The sequence below is a fragment of the Lampetra fluviatilis genome, unplaced genomic scaffold, assembly GCF_964198595.1.
Source record: "Lampetra fluviatilis unplaced genomic scaffold, kcLamFluv1.1 SCAFFOLD_540, whole genome shotgun sequence".
Taxonomy (NCBI): Eukaryota; Metazoa; Chordata; class Hyperoartia; order Petromyzontiformes; family Petromyzontidae; genus Lampetra; species Lampetra fluviatilis.
This window is the reverse complement of record NW_027621043.1, coordinates 1-25701: the sequence shown is the minus strand read 5'-3', so window position 1 is coordinate 25701 and position 25701 is coordinate 1. Positions and strand designations below refer to the sequence as shown.

At 54.2% G+C, this 25701-nt stretch overlaps 1 protein-coding gene across 1 annotated transcript; it reads right to left on the bottom strand.

Annotated features, from left to right (window-relative positions):
• Positions 1-9380: 9380 nt before the first annotated feature.
• On the bottom strand, positions 9381-21251 carry LOC144954691 (uncharacterized). The gene is made up of 4 exons (XM_078885127.1): positions 20280-21251; positions 9794-9975; positions 9695-9711; positions 9381-9490 (listed from the first exon to the last, which is right to left on the bottom strand). Exons 1-4 carry the CDS (start codon positions 21129-21131, stop codon positions 9381-9383), a joined length of 1161 nt encoding a protein of 386 aa, XP_078741253.1. The 5' UTR covers positions 21132-21251.
• Positions 21252-25701: the final 4450 nt, after the last annotated feature.

Here is a 25701-nt window from a genome sequence, read left to right as displayed (position 1 = left end):
GGTAATTTTGGGGTGCCGATTCCAAATGTGGCATCAGTTTTTGTCTATCACATCAAGTTTTTGAGATGTCAAATATTGCATTTTCAATAAAAACTGCGGAAGAAAAATATTAAATAAATGTGGATATCTACATGAAATGATATTATAAACACACTATCCTAAAAATACAGCACCGTATTTTAACACTAAAGCAGTCACTGACTCGCAACAACTTGCAATCATAAGTGACAGAGTTAATTTCGGGTAAAATCAATGAAAATGGGGTATGCCGATAGCATAAAAATGAGATGTGATAGAGCAAATTTGAGATCAGATTTGGAATCGGCACCCTGAAATTAGTCTAGAACAGCTGCAAAAGTCCAGGCCAAAAAAAATGTTTTTGTTGTTGACCAGTGTAATGATAACAATGAATGCATCGTCTTTGAGACTGGCCTACACGAAATAGCAGCCTCCTCTTCAAGGCCTAGGTCTTACCACAATCACCACCACAATCATCGTTATCACCACCACGATCATCACCACAATCATCACGATGACAATCATCACCACCACAATCAGCACAATCACCACAATCATCATCACCACCACCACCACAATCATCACCACCACCACAATCATCATCACCACCACAATCATCACCACCACCACCACCACAATCATCACCACCACCACAATCATCACCACCACCACAATCATCACCACCACAATCATCACCACCACCACCACAATCATCACCACCACCACAATCATCGTTATCACCACCACAATCATCACCACCACCACAATCATCACCACCACAATCATCACCACCACCACCACAATCATCACCACCACCACAATCATCGTTATCACCACCACAATCATCACCACAATCAACACGATGACAATCATCACCACCACAATCACCACAATCACCACAATCATCATCACCACCACCACAATCACCACCACCACCACAATCATCACCACCACCACAATCATCATCACCACCACAATCACCACAATCATCACCACCACAATCATCACCACCACCACCACCACAATCATCACCACCACCACAATCATCACCACCACCACCACAATCATCACCACCACCACAATCATCACCACCACCACCACAATCATCACCACCACCACCACCACAATCATCACCACCACAATCATCACCACCACAATCATCACCACCACCACCACCACCACCACACTCATCACCACCACAATCATCACCACCACCACAATCATCACCACCACCACCACAATCATCACCACCACCACAATCATCGTTATCACCACCACAATCATCACGATGACAATCATCACCACCACAATCATCACCACCACCACCACAATCACCACCACCACCACAATCATCACCACCACCACAATCATCATCACCACCACAATCATCACCACCACCACCACAATCATCACCACCACCACAATCATCATCACCACCAAAAATCACCACCACCACCACAATCATCACCACCACCACAATCATCATCACCACCACAATCATCATCACCACCAAAAATCACCACAACACCAAAAACTGAAAATCCAAACCAACCATCGTGTTTATTTAATCCAATCGACACTCAACACATTCTTAAGTTCTTAACACTTTGTGTGTACAACGTGTGTGCTTTGCATGCGTGTGCATCATCTGTGCAATGCACATGTGTACGTATCCAACCGTGTTAATAGGATGTGTGTGTGTACACGTGTGTTGCACGTGTGTTGCACGTGTGTTGCACGTGTGTGCATGTGTTAGTAGGGGGCATAGGTGGTGCATCAGCCAGTCATCTCGGTCATCTCGGTCAGTCGACCCGTGGCACCTGCTGGGTCTGCCCCGTGACCTCCTGCCAGCGGGCGTTCGACACTTCACGTGGTAGCCTCAAGGTGCACATGGCCTGGCACAAGCATCGTGGTGACGTCACCGCCACTTAGTGGCGAATGGCGGTTGTTGTTGTTGTTGCATGTGTTATGGACATTCCTCCCGTACAGCTATTGAAGGCTTCACGAACTACGTGGTCAAAATAGATGTTAAATAATGTGGGAGCCAGAGGACATCCCTGTCGCACCCCAAGGTGTACAGGGAAAGGCTCCGACTCCCGGCCACGTAGTTTTACCCGGGCCCGCTCACCATCATGAAGGTCCTTAATGATCGTGAGCAGAGGGTCAGGGACTCCGAAAGCACGAAGAACAACCCAGAGCCCAGGCCTATTGATCTGATGGTATCATAGGCCTTGACCAGGTCAATAAAGCAGAGATGTAGGTCTTGTTGGAATTCCCTACAACTCTGCTGTAGCAGACGGACAGAAAATATGGCATCTGTGCAGGACCGCCCTTTCCTGAAACCGCATTGGGGCTCCGCAAGCCTCTCCTCAGCGTGCCTGGCAAGGCGATGTTGAATAATCCTTGCCAGGGCCTTTCCCGGCCTCACACTGAGGAGGAGGGAGATGCCCCTGTAGTTGTTACAGTCTGTGCGGTCCACCCTTCTTAAAAGGGGAAAATCTATTCTTATATTTTGCTGCTGGCAAAGGAGGTCCGATGATGTAGCTGCGCACCCCGAGCTCTCAATGTCCTGATAAAACTGGTCAACACATTATTCTGGCACAAGGTATTCCAACGGTTTTAAGGTGCCGATTCCAAATCTGGCATCAGTTTTTGTCCATCACATCAGGTTTTCGAGATATCAAACATTGCATTTTCAATAAAAACTGCGGAAGAAAAATATTAAATAACTGTGGATATCTACATAAAATGATATTATAAACACGCTATCCTAAAAATACAGCGTCATATTTTAACACTAAAGCAGTCACTGACTCGCAACAACTTGCAATCATAAGTGACAGAGTTAATTTCGGGGGAAATCAATGAAAATGGGGTATGCCGATAGCATAAAAATTAACCCGTAAAAACAAAGTTTTTCACTCTAAATCCTTTATATGCGTGGCGGCTAGAGTCCTCTCGTCCTCTGGCTTGAGATGGCTGCCACCTATGGGTCAGATGATTGCCTGCCACCATTAAGCAATTGGTAATTAAATATCATTTTTTTTCCCTAAAAAGTGTAAAATTTTGGAAAAAAATTTTCACGAAAATAAATTGTCACGCACAACGAGTCTGTGTGCAAAATGTCAGCTCGATTGGATCACGGGAAGTGGGTTAAAAAACGACCGAAAGATTTGCACGGTCGTAAGCGCGCAAGCAAGCAAGCAAGTGAACTTAATATAAAGGATTTAAAAACGAGATGTGACAGAGCAAATCTGAGATCACATTTGGAATCGGCACCCTGAAATTAGTCTTGAACAGCTGCAAAAGTCCAGGCCAGAAAAACATGTTTGTTGTTGTTGTTGTTGACCAGTGTGTAGGGCTGTTACAGAGAGCCCGTTATGCATGGCAGCCTATGGCAAACAAGCACAGTGGGCGGGGCTACGTCAGTGCACGGGCAGGTGGCCTCTACGACGTCCGCGCTTCGGACGTTACGATCCCCCGGGGCCCCACCCCTCAGGGAGGGGGGTGTATAAAAGGGGAATGTATCGGGAGGCTCGGGAGTGATGTTTAGCTAAAGAAGAGGAGGCGGAAGACGTCTGAGATAGAGCCCTGGACTCCCCCTGGCACGCCGTCCTTATCAGGACCGCGCAGGCTCGAGCCAGTGGCGTGGTACCAGAGCCAGAGCCAGTGCTGGTCTGGACTCTGGGTACCGGGCCCGACTGACCAGTGTCGGGCCAAGATAGCCTCCCCTAGCCCATTAGTGGAGGACTCAGAGGCAGGCTAGGGTTAGCCTAGAGGTGTGTCCTCAGATAGACGGGTGAGGGGGCCGATACCCCCTCAATTGTGTATGTCACAAAGTTGGTATTCAAATAAACAAGTGTGCCTCCAACTCCGGTGTCAACGAGTCATAAGCATTACTACAAGTGTAATGGCATTTGTCTTTGAGTTGTGCGCCTTTTGGCGTCATCTGGTCTAACACTGTATGAGACTAGGCTCTAAAGAAAGCTGTCTCTGGTGTGGACCAATCAGTTTCCAAGACAATTCATATACTGATAATTGGTTTTTTACCCTTCTATCTGGCAACAAAACTGACACCTTTTTTTTTACAAGGAGTCATGTTTGCATAGACCACAATACCTGCAGTCGTAATGCAAACAAAACACACACAACTCTGATAATGATGTGCACTGTCCTTGAAGTTGATTGGTCCACACCCGAGACAGCTTTCCTTAGAGCCTAACTCTGCCCAGCCACCGCATGCCCAGCCACCGCATGCCCAGCCACCTCATGCCCAGCCACCGCATGCCCAGCCACCGCATGCCCAGCCACCGCATGCCCAGCCACCGCGTGCCCAGCCACCTCATGCCCAGCCACCTCATGCCCAGCCACCGCATGCCCAGCCACCGCGTGCCCAGCCACCTCATGCCCAGCCACCTCATGCCCAGCCACCGCATGCCCAGCCACCGCGTGCCCAGCCACCTCATGCCCAGCCACCTCATGCCCAGCCACCGCATGCCCAGCCACCTCATGCCCAGCCACCGCATGCCCAGCCACCGCATGCCCAATGCAGCTTCTGTTTGGCCGGACAGAGGGTGGCGTCAACGGGCACGGCATGAGCTGGAGAAGAGATGGAGCTGATGGGTGAGTGTGTGGGTGGGTGTGTGAGCGAGTGAGTCAGTGGGTGAGTGCGTGAGTGAGTGGGTGAGTGTGTGAGTTTGTGCGTGAGTGTGTGGGTGAGTGCAAGGGTGAGTGAGAGGGTGTGGGTGAGTGGGTGAGTAGGTGAGATACACGGGCTAGAGAACAGATGGAGTGATGCGGTACAGGAGGACGTGGAGCTGAGTGGACTTGCCGATGACTGGTACCAGCGGTGTCAAGATCGGCCTCTGTGGAGGAGGCTCGTGAAGGACGCTACTGGGCAGTTGGAGGCAGTCGCCCTCCAACAACAACGGAGGGCGGAGGAGCGACGCTCACAACAACGAGCGGAGCGCCGGGTGGCTAAAGCGCAGCAAGTTGGCACAGTAGGGGGCACAGGTGGTGCATCAGCCACTCATCTCGGTCATCTCAGTCAGTCAACCTATGGCACCTGGCTTTGTCCCTCATGCACCTAGCCTGGTACAGCAGTCAACCCATGGCACCTACTGGGTCTGTCCCGTGACCTCCTCCTCCTGCACCTATCCTGGCACAGCAGTCAACCCATGGCACCTGCTGGGTCTGTCCCGTGACCTCCTCATGCACCTAGCCTGGCACAGCAGTCAACCCACGGCACCTGCTGGGTCTGTCCCGTGACCTCCTCATGCACCTAGCCTGGCACAGCAGTCAACCCATGGCACCTGCAGGCTCTGTCCCGTGACCTCCTCATGCACCTAGCCTGGCACTCAACCTTCGTGTGCCACAGCGCCGGTAGCCTTCGCAGGTGCTGCTACTCGCTAACAGCACTTGCCCCTGCAGTCTGGTACAGGCTACCTGGGGGAGCTTTGTCTGTGTGTGAGAGTGAGTGTCAGAATGGAGACGTTGCTTCACTTGCACGAAGTTCTCTCTTCCCCCATTTACCCCCCCCCCCCCGTGTCCCCCCCCCCGTGTCCCCCCCCCCGTGTCACCCCCCCCCGTGTCACCCCCCCTGTGTCACCCCCCCTGTGTCACCCCCCCCCCCCGTGTCACCCCCCCCCCAGTGTCCCCCCCCCTGTGTCACCCCCCCCCCCCCGTGTCCCCCCCCCCCCGTGTCCCCCCCCCCTGTGTCACCCCCCCCCCCCGTGTCCCCCCCCCCCGTGTCCCCCCCCCCTGTGTCACCCCCCCCCAGTGTCCCCCCCCCCGTGTCACCCCCCCCAGTGTCTCTCCGTGTCTCTCCCCGTGTCTCTCTGTGTCTCTCCCCGTGTCTCTCTGTGTCTCTCTGTGTCTCTCCCCGTGTCTCTCTGTGTCTCTCCTCGTGTCTCTCTCCCCGTGTCTCGCCCCGTGTGTCCCCCCCCCCCGTGTCTCTCTCACCGTGTCTCTCTGTGTCTCTGCCCGTGTCTCTCCCCATGTTTCTCCCCGTGTCTCTCTGTGTCTCTCCCCGTGTCTCTCTGTGTCTCTCCTCGTGTCTCTCTCCCCGTGTCTCTCCCCGTGTCTCCCCCCGTGTCCCCCTCCCCCCGTGTCCCCCCCCCCCCGTGTCTCTCTCCCCGTGTCTATCTGTGTCTCTCCCCGTGTCTCTCCCCATGTTTCTCCCCGTGTCTCTCTGTGTGTCTCTCTCTCCCTGTGTCTCTCCCCGTGTCTCCTCTCTCCCCGTGTCTCTCTCCCCGTGTCTCCCCCCATGTCTCTCTCTCCCCGTGTCTCTCTCCCCGTGTCTTCCCCCATGTCTCTCTCTCCGTGTCTCTCTCCCCGTGTCTCTCTCCCCCCGTGTCTCTCCCCGTGTCTCTCCCCCCGTGTCTCTCCCAGTGTCTCTCCCCGTGTCTCTCTCTCCGTGTCTCTCCCCGTGTCTCTCCCCCCGTGTCTCTCTCCCCTCGTGTCTCTCTCCCCGTGTCTCCCCCCGTATCTCTCCCCGTGTCTCTCGCCGTGTCTCCCCGTGTCTCTCCCCGTGTCCCCCCCCCGTGTCTCCCCCCGTGTCCCCCCCGTGCCCCCCCCGTGTCTCCCCGTGTCTCTCCCCCGTGTCTCTCCCCCGTGTCTCTCCCCGTGTCTCTCCCCGTGTCTCCCCCCGTGTCTCTCCCCGTGTCCTCCACCCGTGTCTCCCCCCGTGTCTCTCCCCGTGTCTCTCCCCCGTGTCTCTCTCCCCGTGTCTCTCTCCCCGTGTCTCTCTCCCCCCGTGTCTCTACCCGTGTCTCTCCCCATATCTCTCCCCCCGTGTCTCTCCCAGTGTCTCTCCCCGTGTCTCTCTATCCGTGTCTCTCCCCGTGTCTCTCTCCCCGTGTCTCTCTCCCCCCGTGTCTCTCTCCCCGTGTCTCTCCCCGTGTCTCCCCGTGTCTCTCCCCTGTGTCTCTCCCCGTGTCTCTGTCTGTGTCCCCCCCCGTGTCTCCCCCCGTGTCCCCCCCGTGTCCCCCCCGTGTCCCCCCCCGTGTCTCCCCGTGTCTCTCCCCCGTGTCTCTCCCCCGTGTCTCTCCCCGTGTCTCCCCCCGTGTCTCTCCCCGTGTCCTCCCCCCCGTGTCCCCCCCCGTGTCTCTCCCCGTGTCCTCCCCCCGTGTCTCCCCCCGTGTCTCTCCCCGTGTCCTCCCCCCGTGTCCCCCCCCGTCTCCCCCCCCGTGTCCCCCCCCGTGTCTCTCCCCGTGTCCTCCACCCGTGTCTCCCCCCGTGTCTCTCCCCGTGTCTCTCCCCCGTGTCTCTCTCCCCGTGTCTCTCTCCCCGTGTCTCTCTCCCCCCGTGTCTCTACCCGTGTCTCTCCCCATATCTCTCCCCCCGTGTCTCTCCCAGTGTCTCTCCCCGTGTCTCTCTATCCGTGTCTCTCCCCGTGTCTCTCTCCCCGTGTCTCTCTCCCCCCGTGTCTCTCTCCCCGTGTCTCTCCCCGTGTCTCCCCGTGTCTCTCCCCTGTGTCTCTCCCCGTGTCTCTGTCTGTGTCCCCCCCCGTGTCTCCCCCCGTGTCCCCCCCGTGTCCCCCCCGTGTCCCCCCCCGTGTCTCCCCGTGTCTCTCCCCCGTGTCTCTCCCCCGTGTCTCTCCCCGTGTCTCCCCCCGTGTCTCTCCCCGTGTCCTCCCCCCCGTGTCCCCCCCCGTGTCTCTCCCCGTGTCCTCCCCCCGTGTCTCCCCCCGTGTCTCTCCCCGTGTCCTCCCCCCGTGTCCCCCCCCGTCTCCCCCCCCCGTGTCCCCCCCCGTGTCTCTCCCCGTGTCCTCCCCCCGTGTCCCCCCCCGTCTCCCCCCCCCCCGTGTCCCCCCCCGTGTCTCCCCCCCCCGTGTTTCCCCCCCCGTGTCTCCCCATGTCTCTCCCCGTGTCTCCCCGTGTCTCTCCCCGTGTCCCCCCCCCGTCTCTCTCCCCGTGTCTCTCTCCGTGTCTCTCCCCGCGTCTCTCTCCCCGTGTCTCTCTCCCCGTGTCCCCCCCCGTGTCTCTGTCTGTGCCCCCCCCGTCTCCCCCCCCCGTCTCTCCCCCCCCCGTGTCTCCCCCCCCGTGTCTCCCCCCATGTCTCCCCGTGTCCCACCCCCGTCTCTCTCCCCGTGTCTCTCTCCGTGTCTCCCCGTGTCTCTCTCCGTGTCTCCCCGTATCTCTCTCCGTGTCTCCCCGTGTCTCTCCGTGTCTCTCCCCTGTGTCTCTCCCCTGTGTCTCTCCCCTGTCTCTCTCCCCGTGTCTCTCTCCCCGTGTCTCTCTCTCCCCGTGTCTCTCCCCGTGTCTCTCTCCCCGTGTCTCTCTCCCCGTGTCTCACCGTGTCTCTCTCCGTGTCTCCCCGTGTCTCTCCCCTGTCTCTCCCCTGTGTCTCTCCCCGTGTCTCTCTCCGTGTCCCTCCCCGTGTCTCTCCCCCCGTCTCCCCCCGTGTCCCCCCACGTGTCTCCCCACGTCTCTCCCCGCGTCTCTCCCCGTGTCTCTAGTGTCTCCCCGTGTCCCCCTCCATGTCTCTGCGTGTCCCCCCGTGTCTCTCCCCCGTGTCCCCCCCGTGTTCCTGCGTGTCTCCCCGTGTCTCTGTCTGTGTCTCTCACCGTGTCTCTCTCTCTCTCCCCGTGTCTCTCCCCATGTCTCCCCGTGTCTCTCTCTCTCCCCGTGTCCCCCCGTGTCCCCCCATGTCTCCCCCCCCGTGTCTCCCCCGTCTCCCCCCCCGTGTCTCCCCCGTCCCCCCCCCCCATGTCTCCCCGTGCCCCCCCCGTGTCTCCCCGTGTCTCTGTCTGTGCCCTCCCCCGCGTCTCTCCCCGCGTCTCTCCCCGCGTCTCTCCCCGCGTCTCTCCCCGTGTCTCCCCCATCTCCCCCCCTGTGTCTCCCCCGTCTCCCCCCCCGTGTCTCCCCCCCCCCCCCCCCGTGTCTCCCCGTGCCCCCCCCCGTGTCTCCCCGTGTCTCTGTCTGTGCCCTCCCCCGTGTCTCTCCCCGCGTCTCTCCCCGTGTCTCTCTCTCCGTCTCCCTCCCCGTGTCTCTCTCCGTGTCTCTCCGTGTCTCTCCCCGTGTCTCTCTCCCCGTGTATCCCCGTGTCCCCCCGTGTCTCCCCGTGTCTCCCCGTCTCCCCCCCCGTGTCTCCCCCGTCTCCCCCCCCGTGTGTCTCCCCGTGTCTCCCCGCGTCTCTCCCCGCATCTCTCCCCGCGTCTCTCCCCTGTGTGTCTCCCCGTGTCTCCCCCCGTGTCTCTCCCCATTTCTCCCCGTGTCTCTCTCTCTCTCCCCGTGTCTCTCCCCGTCTCTCCCTGTGTCCCCCCGTGTCTCCCCCCGTGTCTCTCCCCCCCCCCGTGTCTCTCCCCGTGTCCCCCATGTCTCTCCCCGTCTCTCCCCCCCCCCCCCCCCGTGCCCCCCCCGCTAAGCGGTGCGTCCCAGCCACTCCACCAGGTAGTGAGTGGAGCCGTCCGGTGACGTCCTCCGTCCCCGCACCACGAGGCGCTCGCCGCAGGCCAAGCGGCCCATCGAGCCTCCGAGGGGGGCGGACGCAGTCACGGGGACATCCAGAGACACGCAGAGACACGGCGGATCACTCGCGGGGACATCCGGAGACACGCGGAGACACGGCGGATCACTCGCGGGGACATCCGGAGACACGCGGAGAGAGGGCGGCGGTGATGGTGGTGGTGGTGGCGGTGACGGTGGTGGCGGTGGTGTCGCTCCCTGACCCTCACCGGTTCCGCCCTGGGGTCTGGGTGCCCGCACGGCCGTGAGGGGTGGGGTGAGGGGCAGGGTGAGGGGCGGGGTGAGGGGTGGGGGCGCTGGGGAGAGGCCCAGCGAACCACTCCTCTGCCGGCTGCTGCTGCTGTTGCTGCTGCTGATGCGGCTGTTGCTGCTGCTGCTGATGCGGCTGTTGCTGCTGATGCGGCTGTTGCGGCTGATGCGGCTGTTGCTGATGCGGCTCCGACTCCTGCGGGAGCTCCTGCTGCTGCTGCTGCGGCTGCTGCTGCTGCGTCTGCTCGCACACAAGGGGAACGGTCCACCAAAGGTCAAAGGTCCACCAAAGGTCAAAGGTCCACCAAAGGTCAAAGGTCTACTAAAGAGGTACAAAGATCCATCAAAGATGGACAAAGATCCCCCAAAGATCCATAAAATAAGGGCAAAGATCCACCAAAGATGGACAAAGATCCATGAAAGATCCATCAAAGACCCATCAAAGATCCATCAAAGATCCACCAAAGATCCACCAAAGATCCATCAAAGATCCACCAAAGATCCATGAAAGATCCATCAAAGATCCACCAAAGATCCACCAAAGATCCATCAAAGATCCACCAAAGATCCATCAAAGATCCATCAAAGATCCATCAAAGATCCATCAAAGATCCACCAAAGATCCACCAAAGATCCATGAAAGATCCACCAAAGATCCACCAAAGATCCACCAAAGATCCATCAAAGATCCATCAAAGATCCATCAAAGATCCATCAAAGATCCATCAAAGATCCACCAAAGATCCACCAAAGATCCACCAAAGATCCACCAAAGATCCACCAAAGATCCACCAAAGATCCACCAAAGATCCATCAAAGATCCATCAAAGATCCACCAAAGATCCATCAAAGATCCATGAAAGATCCATCAAAGATCCATCAAAGAAGCCACCAAAGATCCACCAAAGATCCACCAAAGATCCACCAAAGATCCACCAAAGATCCACCAAAGATCCACCAAAGATCCATCAAAGATCCACCAAAGATCCATCAAAGATCCATCAAAGATCCACCAAAGATCCACCAAAGATAAACACCAAAGATCCACCAAAGATCCACCAAAGATCCATCAAAGATCCACCAAAGATCCATCAAAGATCCACCAAAGATCCATCAAAGATCCATCAAAGATCCATCAAAGATCCACCAAAGATCCACCAAAGATCCACCAAAGATCCACCAAAGATCCATCAAAGATCCATCAAAGATCCACCAAAGATCCACCAAAGATCCATCAAAGATCCACCAAAGATCCATCAAAGATCCATCAAAGATCCACCAAAGATCCACCAAAGATCCACCAAAGATCCACCAAAGATCCACCAAAGATCCACCAAAGATCCATCAAAGATCCACCAAAGATCCACCAAAGATCCACCAAAGATCCATCAAAGATCCATCAAAGATCCATCAAAGATCCATCAAAGATCCATCAAAGATCCATCAAAGATCCATCAAAGATCCACCAAAGATCCACCAAAGATCCACCAAAGATCCATCAAAGATCCACCAAAGATCCATCAAAGATCCACCAAAGATCCACCAAAGATCCACCAAAGATCCATCAAAGATCCATCAAAGATCCATCAAAGATCCATCAAAGATCCATCAAAGATCCATCAAAGATCCATCAAAGATCCACCAAAGATCCATCAAAGGTCCATCAAAGATCCACCAAAGATCCATCAAAGATCCACCAAAGATCCATCAAAGATGGACAAAGATCCATCAAAGATCCACCAAAGATCCACCAAAGATCCACCAAAGATCCATCAAAGATCCATCAAAGATCCACCAAAGATCTACCAAAGATCCATCAAAGATCCACCAAAGATCAACCAAAGATCCATCAAAGATCCATCAAAGATCCATCAAAGATCCATCAAAGATCTGTAATGCGGGCGAAAGCGACCTTCCGGATGTGACGTCACGAGGAGGCGGAGCCAGGTGACGTGGGTGAAAGGTAGGGGGTCCTTAAGCGGGTAAACCGGAAGGGGAAGGCAGTCGGGGTGTGAATGGAAAGGTGTGGGGCCACGCGGGCGTACGAGCCGAGGGGGCACCGTCAGAAGCGGGAGCCAACCCTGGGAACAGTAGGGAGCTACTGGGAGGTGTAAAGCTGCAGACAGAGATAGGCAGTAAGGCTGTGTGTGAGGGGCAGCGAGGTGGCTGCCAAGAGTCGCAGGAGTAACGAGAAGGCGAGACAGCACGAGGCTGTCAGAGCTGCAGCAGGAACAGCCAAGGGAGCTGTGTGAGAGTACAGCAGCGGAGCTGCTGTGGGGCTGCAAGAGCGACAAGAACAGCAGCGGGGCTGCTGATGTGGACTGGAGTGACATCGGAACCAGCACAGAGAGAATAAGAGAGACAGCCGTGTGGGAACGCAGTACGGACCGAATAAAGGACACTGAGCCAGAGATCGTGGTCAAGTCTTTTATTACACTGGGGTCAGAAGTGAAACGGCATGTCTAAGCAAGTAAGGAAGAAAATTCCCCCGGCGCCAGCATCGGCTTCTTCGTCCGACGACGACGAATTCCCTCCGACCACGGATTCTGCTGGGGTGGTGGAGGAGAGCCCTGCTGAGGCGAGCACGGGGACGGGCGTGGAAGATGTCGGCGCGATGGCGGGTCCGTCAACAACATCGGACGCTGACCAAGGATGGCAACAGGTGGCAGAACAACTGGAGACACTCAAGGACGTCCTGGCGCATCTATGTCACCTCGTTACGCCAAGGACAACGATGGAACGAGAAGGTGCTCCACGGGCCGCCACGTTGCCTGCCCTGCCGCCGCCATTGGCCACGCGGCAAGAAGACGCCATCTTGCGCGCTCCGCGGCGCCAAACCGCCATCTTGGCCACGCCGCGGGCCGACGCCATTTTGAATTTGCCTCCAGAACAACCATCATTGGAAGACGGCGTAAAGAGGAGTCGGAGTCGCCACCTTACTACAGTTAAGGAATTCTCTATCGGGGGCGATTGGAGCGCTTTCGCCTGCCGATTTTTGGCGGCGGTTCGTTCAGCAAGATGGACCGATGCGGAGGCCTTGGAAGTGTTGCCGACTCTACTGGACGACGAATCTGTTCGATTTTTCCGTTCCATAACGGCCGATAAGAAGAAGACTTTATGTGGAGTTTTTGAGGAAATGGCCGACGCCTATGAGCCACCTGACAACGCGCATCGGCGATTCGCTCAACGACAACGAGCACCCGAAGAATCGCCCGTGGCGTTCAGGGGTGCGGTGTTGGAGCTGGCCATGGCAGCATATCCTGACACGCCACAGGATCTGCTCGAGCCTCTCATATTGGGAAAAATGCTGGAGCTGTCTCGGGATCTGGGGATCCCCATGCCTGTGTGTGGGCATGAGAAGCTCACGTCCCGGGCGGCAGCAAAGTGTCTGGATGCGCAGTTTAATCTCCGTCGCTGGAAGCAAGTGGCGGCATGGACGGGTGGGCCCGTCAAGGAAGGAGGCGCGATGGGGTGGGACCCCACAAGGGCGATCTATGTGCCGGATGAGCGGGGTCCACAGGAGCTGACGGCTGCCTCCTCTCCATGGTCGGGACGCGGAAGGCCGGGGCCGCGCGCTACGCCATCGAGACGGGGCCGCCGGGATGCAAGACCTGCGCTTCGGCGCAACGAGGCCGATTGCTTCCGCTGCGGCCGTAGGGGCCATTACGCCAAAGATTGCTGGGCCCGCTTCCCGGGTCCGCCGCAGCAGGAGCCCACAACACCGGACAAGCCGACCAAGGAACCTCCGAAACAGGCATGTCGGCACGCACCAGACACTCGGCAAGGCTTTCCACCTCACCCACCACCTGTGTTGCGCGATCCTATTGTTGTTGTTAAAGAAAGGCCATCGACGGGGCCTTGTCGTTCAGTTACGCAGTGGCGCAAATTGGCACGGAGAGTTGTCGCGGCCGCTACGGGTTCGTCCACTGTACCGGGGTCCATACAAGGTGTGGACGTGCGCATTTTGGTCGACTCGGGGGCGTCTGCGACTATTATATCGGATGTCATTTTCCATCTGTTGGGCATTCCGCCGGGGGCTGTGCGTCCGGTTTATGGGTCTTGCGTCGCTGCGAACGGGGGTAGTATGGGTATCGTGGGCCAGGTGGATGCTAAGATATCTATAGGGGATGTGTCGGCTTCGGGCGTTGTGTTAATATCGAGATCTTTGGCGGTTCCTTGCTTACTAGGCACGGATTTTTTGGCTAAGATGCCCATTTTGATTAAAATCAATGAGAATTGTATTGAATTGCCAGGGGGCCGTCGAATCTCGTTTCTGCCGTCGCCCTGGGGGCGACCTGCTTCGGCCGTACAGGTGCAGGCGCTGTCCGTCGCATCTGTGGACATCCCACCTGGTTCACAGATGCTTATACCCTTGCGGTATCGGAAGCCCCTGCCCAATCGGCTAGGAGCATTAGGGGTCTTGTTGTCACCATCCGCCACGATAACAACGGGATTGGCGTTAGTTGGGGCACAGACCATCGTCCGGCCGGATCAATTACCGATTTTACAGGTGCTTAATGCGGGGGTGGAAAACATCCGTGTTCCGGCCGGTACGGTTGTGGCACATGCCACTACGGCGTTTGCGACGCACGATTGTCCGCATCGCCGGGGAGTGGTCGCTGGTGTTTCCGAGCCAAGGGGTTCGGATAATCGTTGGATCGCTACCTTATGTGACGAAAATTCTTCCCTGTCCGTGGGGCAACGTGATGCGCTGCGTAAATTGTTGCTGACGTATTCGGATGTGTTCAGCTCCGACGATTTGGATTTGGGACGCACATCGTTGCTTTCCCATCACATTGAGACGGGCGACGCTGCCCCTATTCGGTTAAATTCGCATCGGATGAGTCCAGCGGAGCGAGAACACGTTCGGGGGGCGGTGGAAGACATGTTGGCTGCGGACATTATATCGCCATCTAACAGCCCATGGGGCGCTCCTGTGGTCTTGGTTAAGAAAAAGGATGGCAACTTGCGATTTTGTGTCGATTTCCGGAAATTGAATAAGATATCGGTGGCAGATGCGTACCCCCTGCCGCGTATGGACGACTCCCTTGACGCATTGTCGGGGGCTAAGTTCTTTTCCACACTGGACCTCTCTTCGGGATTTTGGCAGCTTCCCCTTGACGAGTCCTCACGGGAGAAAACCGCATTCCGTACGCCGCAGGGGTTATTTCAATTCAACTGCCTCCCGATGGGATTGAATGCGGCCCCTGCTACATTTCAAAGATTGATGGAGCTCGTTTTGACGGGGTTGCAGTGGGAGACGTGTCTTATATATTTGGACGATATTATTGTGTTCAGCCGCACATTTGAGGAACATTTAACGCGGCTGGAGACAGTGTTCACGAGGATGAGCTCTGCCAATTTGAAATTCAAACCAAAGAAATGCCACCTACTGCAACGGTCCGTCCGTTATTTGGGGCACATTGTGAGTGCAGAGGGGGTGTCCACGGATCCGGAAAAGACGGCGTGTGTCCGGGATTGGCCGACTCCGGCCTCTGTGGGGGATGTTCGGCGGTTTTTGGGATTTGCCTCGTATTACCGAAGATTTGTGCCGGGGTTTGCGACGATTGCGAGGCCCTTGCATCTCCTTACGGGTAAAGGACGGAAATTTGTTTGGGGAGAGCCGGAAGAGGCGGCCTTTCGGAGTCTGCGTGATCTATTGGCTACGGCCCCGACATTGGATTATCCCGATTTTGATCGCCCTTTCATTCTTGATACGGACGCGAGTGACACAGGTATTGGGGCGGTATTATCACAGTCTAAAGGGGGCGTAGAGCGCGTCGTGGCGTATGGTAGCCGAGTCTTGTCGCCTGCGGAAACACGCTACTGTGTCACTCGTAGAGAACTTTTGGCGGTTGTTTTTTTCCTACGGCAATTTCGACCGTACCTTTACGGTCGTTCTTTTATTGTGCGTACGGATCATGCGGCCTTGCAATATGCACTTAAAATGGACCAGCCATCGGGACAGTGGGCACGTTGGTTGGACACGCTGCAGGAATTTTCCTTCCAAATTCAACATCGGAAGGGAGTGCGCCATGCGAACGCTGACGCACTTTCCAGATTACCAGGGCGCGCCCCTTGTAAATGTGCGTCGGGGACGCATAGGTGTTCGCCGATTCTGAACCCCCCTCAGCCGCTTTCGTTGGCCGTCGGGAAGTCGGATACTCCGATGGAACCGGGACCGACTGATGGGGTTTTGAATCTGCCGCGGTCTGTCTGGATTCGGGAACAGATGATGGACGAGTCGTTGTTGTCCATGCGGAAGCGGTCTATGAGGGACAATGGGAGTCCGAGTTCGGCTGTGGGGCCGCGAACCGCTCTCCGAGATGGTCTGCTTATGTGGCAAGAAAGGTTCCAGGAAAGCTGGCGTGTGGTGGTACCAACGTCCTTGCGATTTGAGTTGATTAGAACTTTCCATTGTGACACACTATTGCATTTAGGGGTGCAGAAGACCTTGTTGACGTTACAACGTCATTATTTTTGGCACGGCATGGCGACAGATGTCGTAGGGCACGTGCGCGCGTGCCCTGAATGCGCCCGGCGTAAGCCGCCTAAACATCCTTACGTGCCGCCTCTCCAGTCGATTCAGGTGTCTCGAGTCAATGAATTGGTGGCACTGGACATATTGGGACCCTTCCCACCATCGGCGAGGGGAAATAAATATTTGCTGGTAGGGGTTGAGTATCTCTCCCGTTGGCCGATGGCCTGGCCGTTGCCCGATCAGTCGGCCGCGGCCATCACCGACGCCTTTTTGTTTGGGTACATTATGGACAAGGGGGCGCCGGAGAGACTCCTCACAGACCAGGGCCGAAATTTCTCTTCTAAATTATTGGCTGAAGTGTGCGCAGGCCGTGGGACTAAGAAGATACGGACATCTCCATACCATCCGCAGACGGATGGTATGGTTGAGCGGCTGAACAGGACATTGTCTGCCATGCTTTGCCATACTGTGAGTGAACAGCAATCGGATTGGGATCTGCACATCCCCGGAGTGCTTTCGGCGTACAGGATGATGCCCCATGCGGCTACAGGGTATTCGCCGTTTTACCTTATGTATGGTCGGGAAAACGTGCCTCCGGTGGATGTGCAATTGGGTACTGGGGTGAAGGGACCTCGTAAACCACTCCCTGAATACATTCAGGACACGGTTCGCCGGGTTACGGAGGCGCGGGAAAACGCCCGCGTGGCTACGGCCAAAGCCCAGGCCCGGAACGAGCGGTATGCTCGGCGGTCTGAGGGGGAGTGCCCCTGGAAGGTGGGAGACCTGGCCTGGCTCCATTGCCCGCAGGTGCGGCCGGGGACCTCTCCTAAATTGCACAAACCTTGGCATGGTCCTGTGCGCCTCATTGAGGTTCCCAATCCACAGTCGGCGCGCGTTCAGTTTGGTTCTCGCCGTTGGTTTGTTCATACGTCGCGGTTGAAACCATATGTTGCTCCCCTACGTGATGCGTCATCTCCCAATGTTGCCTTGCCGGGGTCTGTTGCTGCCGACTCTCCCCTGCCTGCGTCCACTGATCTTGCTCGAGCGCCTGTCGTACCTGTTCCAGACAGGCCGACCGTGACACCGCGGGGGAGGAGTGGGCCTGTTCGGAGGGCGCCTGCCAGGGCTGCGGGACCTTCAAGCCCGGCGACCCTTCCGACCCCGCTGCAGGCGCATTCGCGGAATACGACCAAGACTGATTCGTCAGGGACACGAGATGTCGGTGGACTTCCAATCGCAGCAGGGGAATTACCCCCTGTCATTTCTCGTGTTCCATCGCGTCCCCGTTCTACAAGTGGGCCGCCGACCGTCCGGGACGGGCCGGCGACCCGCACTCGTTCCAAATCGCTTACGTTTCGTTGATTGTATGTTGTTATTGTTCTTGTTCTTGCCGTCGTATTTATCGCATGCTTTCGTACGTTCGTCGATGTTACTTGTGTGTTGTTCTTGTTGTTATATTGCATGCTTAGTGTCCTTTAAGGGGGAAGGTCGGTTCACCGCATTACGCTTTGGTGTTGTTCAGCCGAGGTCGGCTGGGTTTTTTCTATGGGGGAGGGTGGTGTAATGCGGGCGAAAGCGACCTTCCGGATGTGACGTCACGAGGAGGCGGAGCCAGGTGACGTGGGTGAAAGGTAGGGGGTCCTTAAGCGGGTAAACCGGAAGGGGAAGGCAGTCGGGGTGTGAATGGAAAGGTGTGGGGCCACGCGGGCGTACGAGCCGAGGGGGCACCGTCAGAAGCGGGAGCCAACCCTGGGAACAGTAGGGAGCTACTGGGAGGTGTAAAGCTGCAGACAGAGATAGGCAGTAAGGCTGTGTGTGAGGGGCAGCGAGGTGGCTGCCAAGAGTCGCAGGAGTAACGAGAAGGCGAGACAGCACGAGGCTGTCAGAGCTGCAGCAGGAACAGCCAAGGGAGCTGTGTGAGAGTACAGCAGCGGAGCTGCTGTGGGGCTGCAAGAGCGACAAGAACAGCAGCGGGGCTGCTGATGTGGACTGGAGTGACATCGGAACCAGCACAGAGAGAATAAGAGAGACAGCCGTGTGGGAACGCAGTACGGACCGAATAAAGGACACTGAGCCAGAGATCGTGGTCAAGTCTTTTATTACAGATCCACCAAAGATCCATCAAAGATCCATCAAAGATCCACCAAAGATCCATCAAAGATCCATCAAAGATCCACCAAAGATCTACCAAAGATCCATCAAAGATCCACCAAAGATCAACCAAAGATCCATCAAAGATCCATCAAAGATCCATCAAAGATCCATCAAAGATCCACCAAAGATCCATCAAAGATCCACCAAAGATCCACCAAAGATCCATCAAAGATCCATCAAAGATCCACCAAAGATCTACCAAAGATCCATCAAAGATCCACCAAAGATCAACCAAAGATCCATCAAAGATCCATCAAAGATCCATCAAAGATCCACCAAAGATCCATCAAAGATCCACCAAAGATCCATCAAAGATCCACCAAAGATCCATCAAAGATCCATCAAAGATCCATCAAAGATCCACCAAAGATCCATAAAAGATCCACCAAAGATCAACCAAAGATCCATCAAAGATCCATCAAAGATCCATCAAAGATCCACCAAAGATCCATCAAAGATCCATCAAAGATCCACCAAAGATCCACCAAAGATCCATCAAAGATCCATCAAAGATCCATCAAAGATCCACCAAAGATCCACCAAAGATCCATCAAAGATCGACCAAAGATCAACCAAAGATTCACCAAAGATCCATCAAAGATCGACCAAAGATCAACCAAAGATCCACCAAAGATCCATCAAAGATCCATCAAAGATCCACCAAAGATCCACCAAAGATCCATCAAAGATCCATCAAAGATCCACCAAAGATCCACCAAAGATCCACCAAAGATCCACCAAAGATCCATCAAAGATCCATCAAAGATCCACCAAAGATCCATCAAAGATCCATCAAAGATCCATCAAAGATCCACCAAAGATCCATAAAATAAGGGCAAAGATCCATCAAAGATCCACCAAAGATCCACCAAAGATCCACCAAAGATCCACCAAAGAACCATCAAAGATCCATCAAAGATCCACCAAAGATCCATCAAAAATCCATCAAAGATCCATCAAAGATCCATCAAAGATCCACCAAAGATCTACCAAAGATCCACCAAAGATCCACCAAAGATCCATCAAAGACCCACCAAAGATCCACCAAAGATCCACCAAAGATCCACCAAAGATCCACCAAAGATCCATCAAAGATCCATCAAAGATCCACCAAAGATCCAAAGATCCATCAAAGATCCATCAAAGATCCACCAAAGATCTACCAAAGATCCACCAAAGATCCACCAAAGATCCATCAAAGATCCATCAAAAATCCACCAAAGATCCATCAAAGATCCATCAAAGATCCACCAAAGATCCACCAAAGATCCATCAAAGATCCACCAAAGATTCACCAAAGATCCACCAAAGATCCATCAAAGATCCATCAAAGATCCACCAAAGATCCATTAAAGATCCACCAAAGATCCACCAAAGATCCATCAAAGATCCATCAAAGATCCATCAAAGATCCACCAAAGATCCACCAAAGATCCACCAAAGATCCATCAAAGATCCACCAAAGATCCACCAAAGATCCACCAAAAATTCATCAAAGATCCACCAAAGATCCATCAAAGATCCACCAAAGATCCACCAGCAGTTCCACCAAAGATCCATCACAGATCCACCAAAGATCCACCAAAGATCCACCAAAGATCCACCAAAGATCCATCAAAGATCCATCAAAGATCCACCAAAGATCCACCAAAGATCCACCAAAGATCCACCAAAGATCCATCAAAGATCCATCAAAGATCCCCTAAAGATCCATCAAAGATCCATCAAAGATCCACCAAAGATCCACCAGCAGTTCCACCCTGCCCATCAGGGACTACTTGTCTGTCGTGCTAGGCCCCTCCCAAACACGGAGCAAGCTCCCGGATTGGTTGAGGTGCGTCACGTGACCGCGAGCTCTCTGCCGTGCACGAATCAGAGGTCGCAAACGGGTTTTGATTCCTTACCCGTACCCGATGGATCTTTGTCCATCTTTGGTGGATCCTTGGTGGATCTTTGATGGATCTTTGGTGGATCTTTGATGGATCTTTGGTGGATCTTTGATGGATCTTTGGTGGATCTTTGATGGATCTTTGGTGGATCTTTGATGGATCTTTGATGGATCTTTGATAGATCTTTGATGGATCTTTGGTGGATCTTTGATGGATCTTTGGTGGATCTTTGATGGATCTTTGGTGGATCTTTGATGGATCTTTGATGGATCTTTGTCCATCTTTGGTGGATCTTTGATGGATCTTTGATGGATCTTTGATGGATCTTTGATGGGTCTTTGGTGGATCTTTGATGGATCTTTGATGGATCTTTGGTGGATCTTTGATGGATCTTTGATGGATCTTTGGTGGATCTTTGATGGATCTTTGGTGGATCTTTGATGGATCTTTGATGGATCTTTGGTGGATCTTTGATGGATCTTTGATGGATCTTTGATGGATCTTTGATGGGTCTTTGGTGGATCTTTGATGGATCTTTGATGGATCTTTGGTGGATCTTTGATGGATCTTTGATGGGTCTTTGGTGGATCTTTGGTGGATCTTTGATGGGTCTTTGGTGGATCTTTGATGGATCTTTGATGGATCTTTGGTGGATCTTTGATGGATCTTTGATGGGTCTTTGGTGGATCTTTGATGGATCTTTGATGGATCTTTGGTGGATCTTTGGTGGATCTTTGATGGATCTTTGATGAATCTTTGATGGATCTTTGATGGATCTTTGGTGGATCTTTGATGGATCTTTGATGGATCTTTGTCCATCTTTGGTGGATCTTTGATGGATCTTTGATCGATCTTTGATGGATCTTTGTCCATCTTTGATGGATCTTTGATGGATCTTTGATGGATCTTTGATGGATCTTTGATGGATCTTTGGTGGATCTTTGATGGATATTTGATGGATCTTTGGTGGATCTTTGGTGGATCTTTGACGGATCTTTGATGGATCTTTGATGGATCTTTGGTGGATCTTTGGTGGATCTTTGATGGATCTTTGGTGGATCTTTGGTGGATCTTTGATGGATCTTTGATGGATCTTTGATGGATCTTTGGTGGATCTTTGGTGGATCTTTGATGGCTCTTTGGTGGATCTTTAATGGATCTTTGATGGATCTTTGGTGGATCTTTAATGGATCTTTGATGGATCTTTGATGGATCTTTGATGGATCTTTGGTGGATCTTTGGTGGATCTTTAATGGATCTTTGATGGATCTTTGGTGGATCTTTGATGGATCTTTAATGGATCTTTGATGGATCTTTGGTGGATCTTTGGTGGATCTTTAATGGATCTTTGATGGATCTTTGGTTGATCTTTAATGGATCTTTGATGGATCTTTGATGGATCTTTGATGGATCTTTGATGGATCTTTGATGGATCTTTGGTGGATCTTCAATGGATCTTTGATGGATCTTTGATGGATCTTTGATGGATCTTTGATGGATCTTTGGTGGATCTTTGATGGATATTTGATGGATCTTTGATGGATCTTTGATGGATCTTTGATGGATCTTTGATGGATCTTTGGTGGATCTTTGGTGGATCTTTAATGGATCTTTGATGGATCTTTGATGGATCTTTGATGGATCTTTGGTGGATCATTGGTGGATCTTTAATGGATCTTTGATGGATCTTTGGTGGATCTTTGGTGGATCTTTGATGGATCTTTGGTGGATCTTTGATGGATCTTTGGTGGATCTTTGGTGGATCTTTGATGGATCTTTGATGGATCTTTGGTGGATCTTTGGTGGATCTTTGATGGATCTTTGGTGGATCTTTGGTGGATCTTTAATGGATCTTTGATGGATCTTTGATGGATCTTTGATGGATCTTTGGTGGATCTTTAATGGATCTTTGATGGATCTTTGGTGGATCTTTGATGGATCTTTGTCCATCTTTGGTGGATCTTTAATGGATCTTTGATGGATCTTTGGTGGATCTTTGGTGGATCTTTCATGGATCTTTGTCCATCTTTGGTGGATCTTTGGTGGATCTTTGATGGATCTTTGGTGGATCTTTGATGGATCTTTGATGGATCTTTGTCCATCTTTGGTGGATCTTTGGTGGATCTTTGGTGGATCTTTGATGGATCTTTGTCCATCTTTGATGGATCTTTGATGGATCTTTGTCCATCTTTGGTGGATCTTTGGTGGATCTTTGTCCATCTTTGGTGGATCTTTGGTGGATCTTTGATGGATCTTTGTCCATCTTTGGTGGATCTTTGGTGGATCTTTGTCCATCTTTGGTGGATCTTTGGTGGATCTTTGATGGATCTTTGATGGATCTTTGTCCATCTTTGGTGGATCTTTGGTGGATCTTTGTCCATCTTTGGTGGATCTTTGATGGATCTTTGTCCATCTTTGATGGATCTTTGATGGATCTTTGTCCATCTTTGGTGGATCTTTGGTGGATCTTTGGTGGATCTTTGTCCATCTTTGATGGATCTTTGGTGGATCTTTGTCCATCTTTGATGGATCTTTGTCCATCTTTGATGGATCTTTGATGGATCTTTGGTGGATCTTTGATGGATCTTTGTCCATCTTTGATGGATCTTTGATGGATCTTTGATGGATCTTTGATGGATCTTTGTCCATCTTTGATGGATCTTTGGTGGATCTTTGATGGATCTTTGTCCATCTTTGATGGATCTTTGATGGATCTTTGATGGATCTTTGATGGATCTTTGTCCATCTTTGGTGGATCTTTGGTGGATCTTTGATGGATCTTTGATGGATCTTTGATGGATCTTTGTCCATCTTTGATGGATCTTTGTCCATCTTTGATGGATCTTTGATGGATCTTTGATGGATCTTTGTCCATCTTTGGTGGATCTTTGGTGGATCTTTGATGGATCTTTGATGGATCTTTGATGGATCTTTGGTGGATCTTTGATGGATCTTTGTCCATCTTTGATGGATCTTTGGTGGATCTTTGATGGATCTTTGATGGATCTTTGGTGGATCTTTGTCCATCTTTGATGGATCTTTGATGGATCTTTGGTGGATCTTTGTCCATCTTTGATGGATCTTTGATGGATCTTTGATGGATCTTTGGTGGATCTTTGTCCATCTTTGATGGATCTTTGATGGATCTTTGATGGATCTTTGGTGGATCTTTGTCCATCTTTGGTGGATCTTTGGTGGATCTTTGATGGATCTTTGTCCATCTTTGATGGATCTTTGATGGATCTTTGGTGGATCTTTGTCCATCTTTGATGGATCTTTGATGGATCTTTGGTGGATCTTTGGTGGATCTTTGATGGATCTTTGTCCATCTTTGATGGATCTTTGATGGATCTTTGATGGATCTTTGTCCATCTTTGATGGATCTTTGAAGGATCTTTGATGGATCTTTGTCCATCTTTGGTGGATCTTTGATGGATCTTTGATGGATCTTTGATGGATCTTTGATGGATTTTTGGTGGATCTTTGATAGACCTTTGGTGGATCTTTGATGGACCCTACCCGATACCCCCGGCTACCCGTACCCAGCCGGGTACGGGTAGCCGGGTATCGGGTACCCGGTTGCGACCTCTGGCACGAATGCGCTGTCCAATCCAGTTCCTACCTGCCCACTGTCTCCCGAAGGAACGTGTTGAACGTGGCAGTGGATACCCAGAGCCATTCACGCGCGTTCAACACGTTCCTTCGGAGGTGGGCAGGCAGCGACTTGCTTGGACAGCCATTCGTGCGTGACAGATAGACACATAATCCCTGGTGGGCAGTGTGGAGCCTGTTGTTCCTCTACCTGTGTAGAAGACAACTTGACTTGAGGGAGCCAGGCAGCCAGCCAGGCAGCCAGCCCCCTTCACTATCAGCCCCCCCCCCTGACCCCCCCCCCTGCCTCAGGCCCCTCCCCTGACCCCCCCCTCTTCCTTAGGGCCCCCTCCCCTGACCCCCCCCCTCCCTCCCTCAGGCCCCTCCCCTGACCCCCCCCCCCTCCCTCAGGCCCCTCCCCTGACCCCCCCCCTCTTCCTTAGGCCCCTCCCCTGACCCCCCCCCCCTCCCTCAGGCCCCCTCCCCTGACCCCCCCTCCCTCCCTTAGGCCCCTCCCCTGACCGCCCCCCATATCCTTAGGCCCCTCCCCTGACCCCCCCCGCCCTCCCTTAGGCCCCTCCCCTGACCCCCCCCCATATCCTTAGGCCCCTCCCCTGACCCCCCCTCCCTCCCTTAGGCCCCTCCCCTGACCCCCCCCTCCCATATCCTTAGGCCCCTCCCCTGACCCCCCCTCCCTCCCTTAGGCCCCTCCCCCTGACCCCCCCCCCCATATCCTTAGGCCCCTCCCCCTGACCCCCCCCTCCCATAGGCCCCTCCCCTGACCCACCCCCATATCCTTAGGCCCCTCCCCTGACCCCCCCCCCCTCCCTTAGGCCCCTCCCCTGACCCCCCCCCCCTCCCATAGGCCCCTCCCCTGACCCACCCCCCTCCCATAGGCCCCTCCTCTGACCCCCCCCCCCTCCCTTAGGCCCCTCCCCTGACCCCCCCCCCCTCCCTTAGGCCCCTCCCCTTGACCCCCCCTCCCCTGTCCCCCCCCCCCTTAGGCCCCTCTCCGTACCCGGCAGTTGGTCTCCACCAATCAAAGAGCTGTTTGTATTATATATTTATTTATGCACGATAGACAGATACTCCCCGGGGGGCCGTCTGGAACATTGCTGCTACCTGTATACACTCCAGTCCCACCACCCCCCACGCACATTGCACAAGAAATTGCTCCCAAGTGACGCCATCGCATCTACCGCTCGGTCTATGGGGCTGCCCATAAATGACGTCATGCCCCTGGGGGGGGGACGAGGGGGGGGGGGGGCGGTCATTGAGAAATGTGACTTCAAGTAAAAATGCCAAACTTTAGATGTCTCTCTCCCCGTGTCTCCCCCCCCGCGTCTCCCCCCCGTGTATCCCCCCCGCGTCTCTCCCCCCGCGTCTCCCCCCCGTGTACCCCCCCCCGTCTCACCCCCCGTGTCTCACCCCCCGTGTCTCACCCCCCGTGTCTCTCCCCCCGCGTCTCCCCCCCCGTGTCTCACCCCCCGTGTCTCTCCCCCCCCGTGTCTCTCCCCCCGTGTCTCACCCCCCGTGTCTCTCCCCCCGTGTCTCCCCCCCCCGTGTCTCACCCCCCGTGTCTCCCCCCCGTGTCTCCCCCCCCGTGTCTCACCCCCCGTGTCTCCCCCCCCGTGTCTCACCCCCGTGTCTCACCCCCCGGTCTCTCCCCCCCCGTGTCCTCACCCCCCGTGTCTCACCCCCCGTGTCTCTCCCCCGTGTCTCTCCCCCGTCTCCCCCCCCGTGTCTCACCCCCCGTGTCTCACCCCCCGTGTCTCTCCCCCCGTGTCTCTCCCCCCCCGTGTCTCACCCCCCGTGTCTCACCCCCCGTGTCTCACCCCCCGTGTCTCACCCC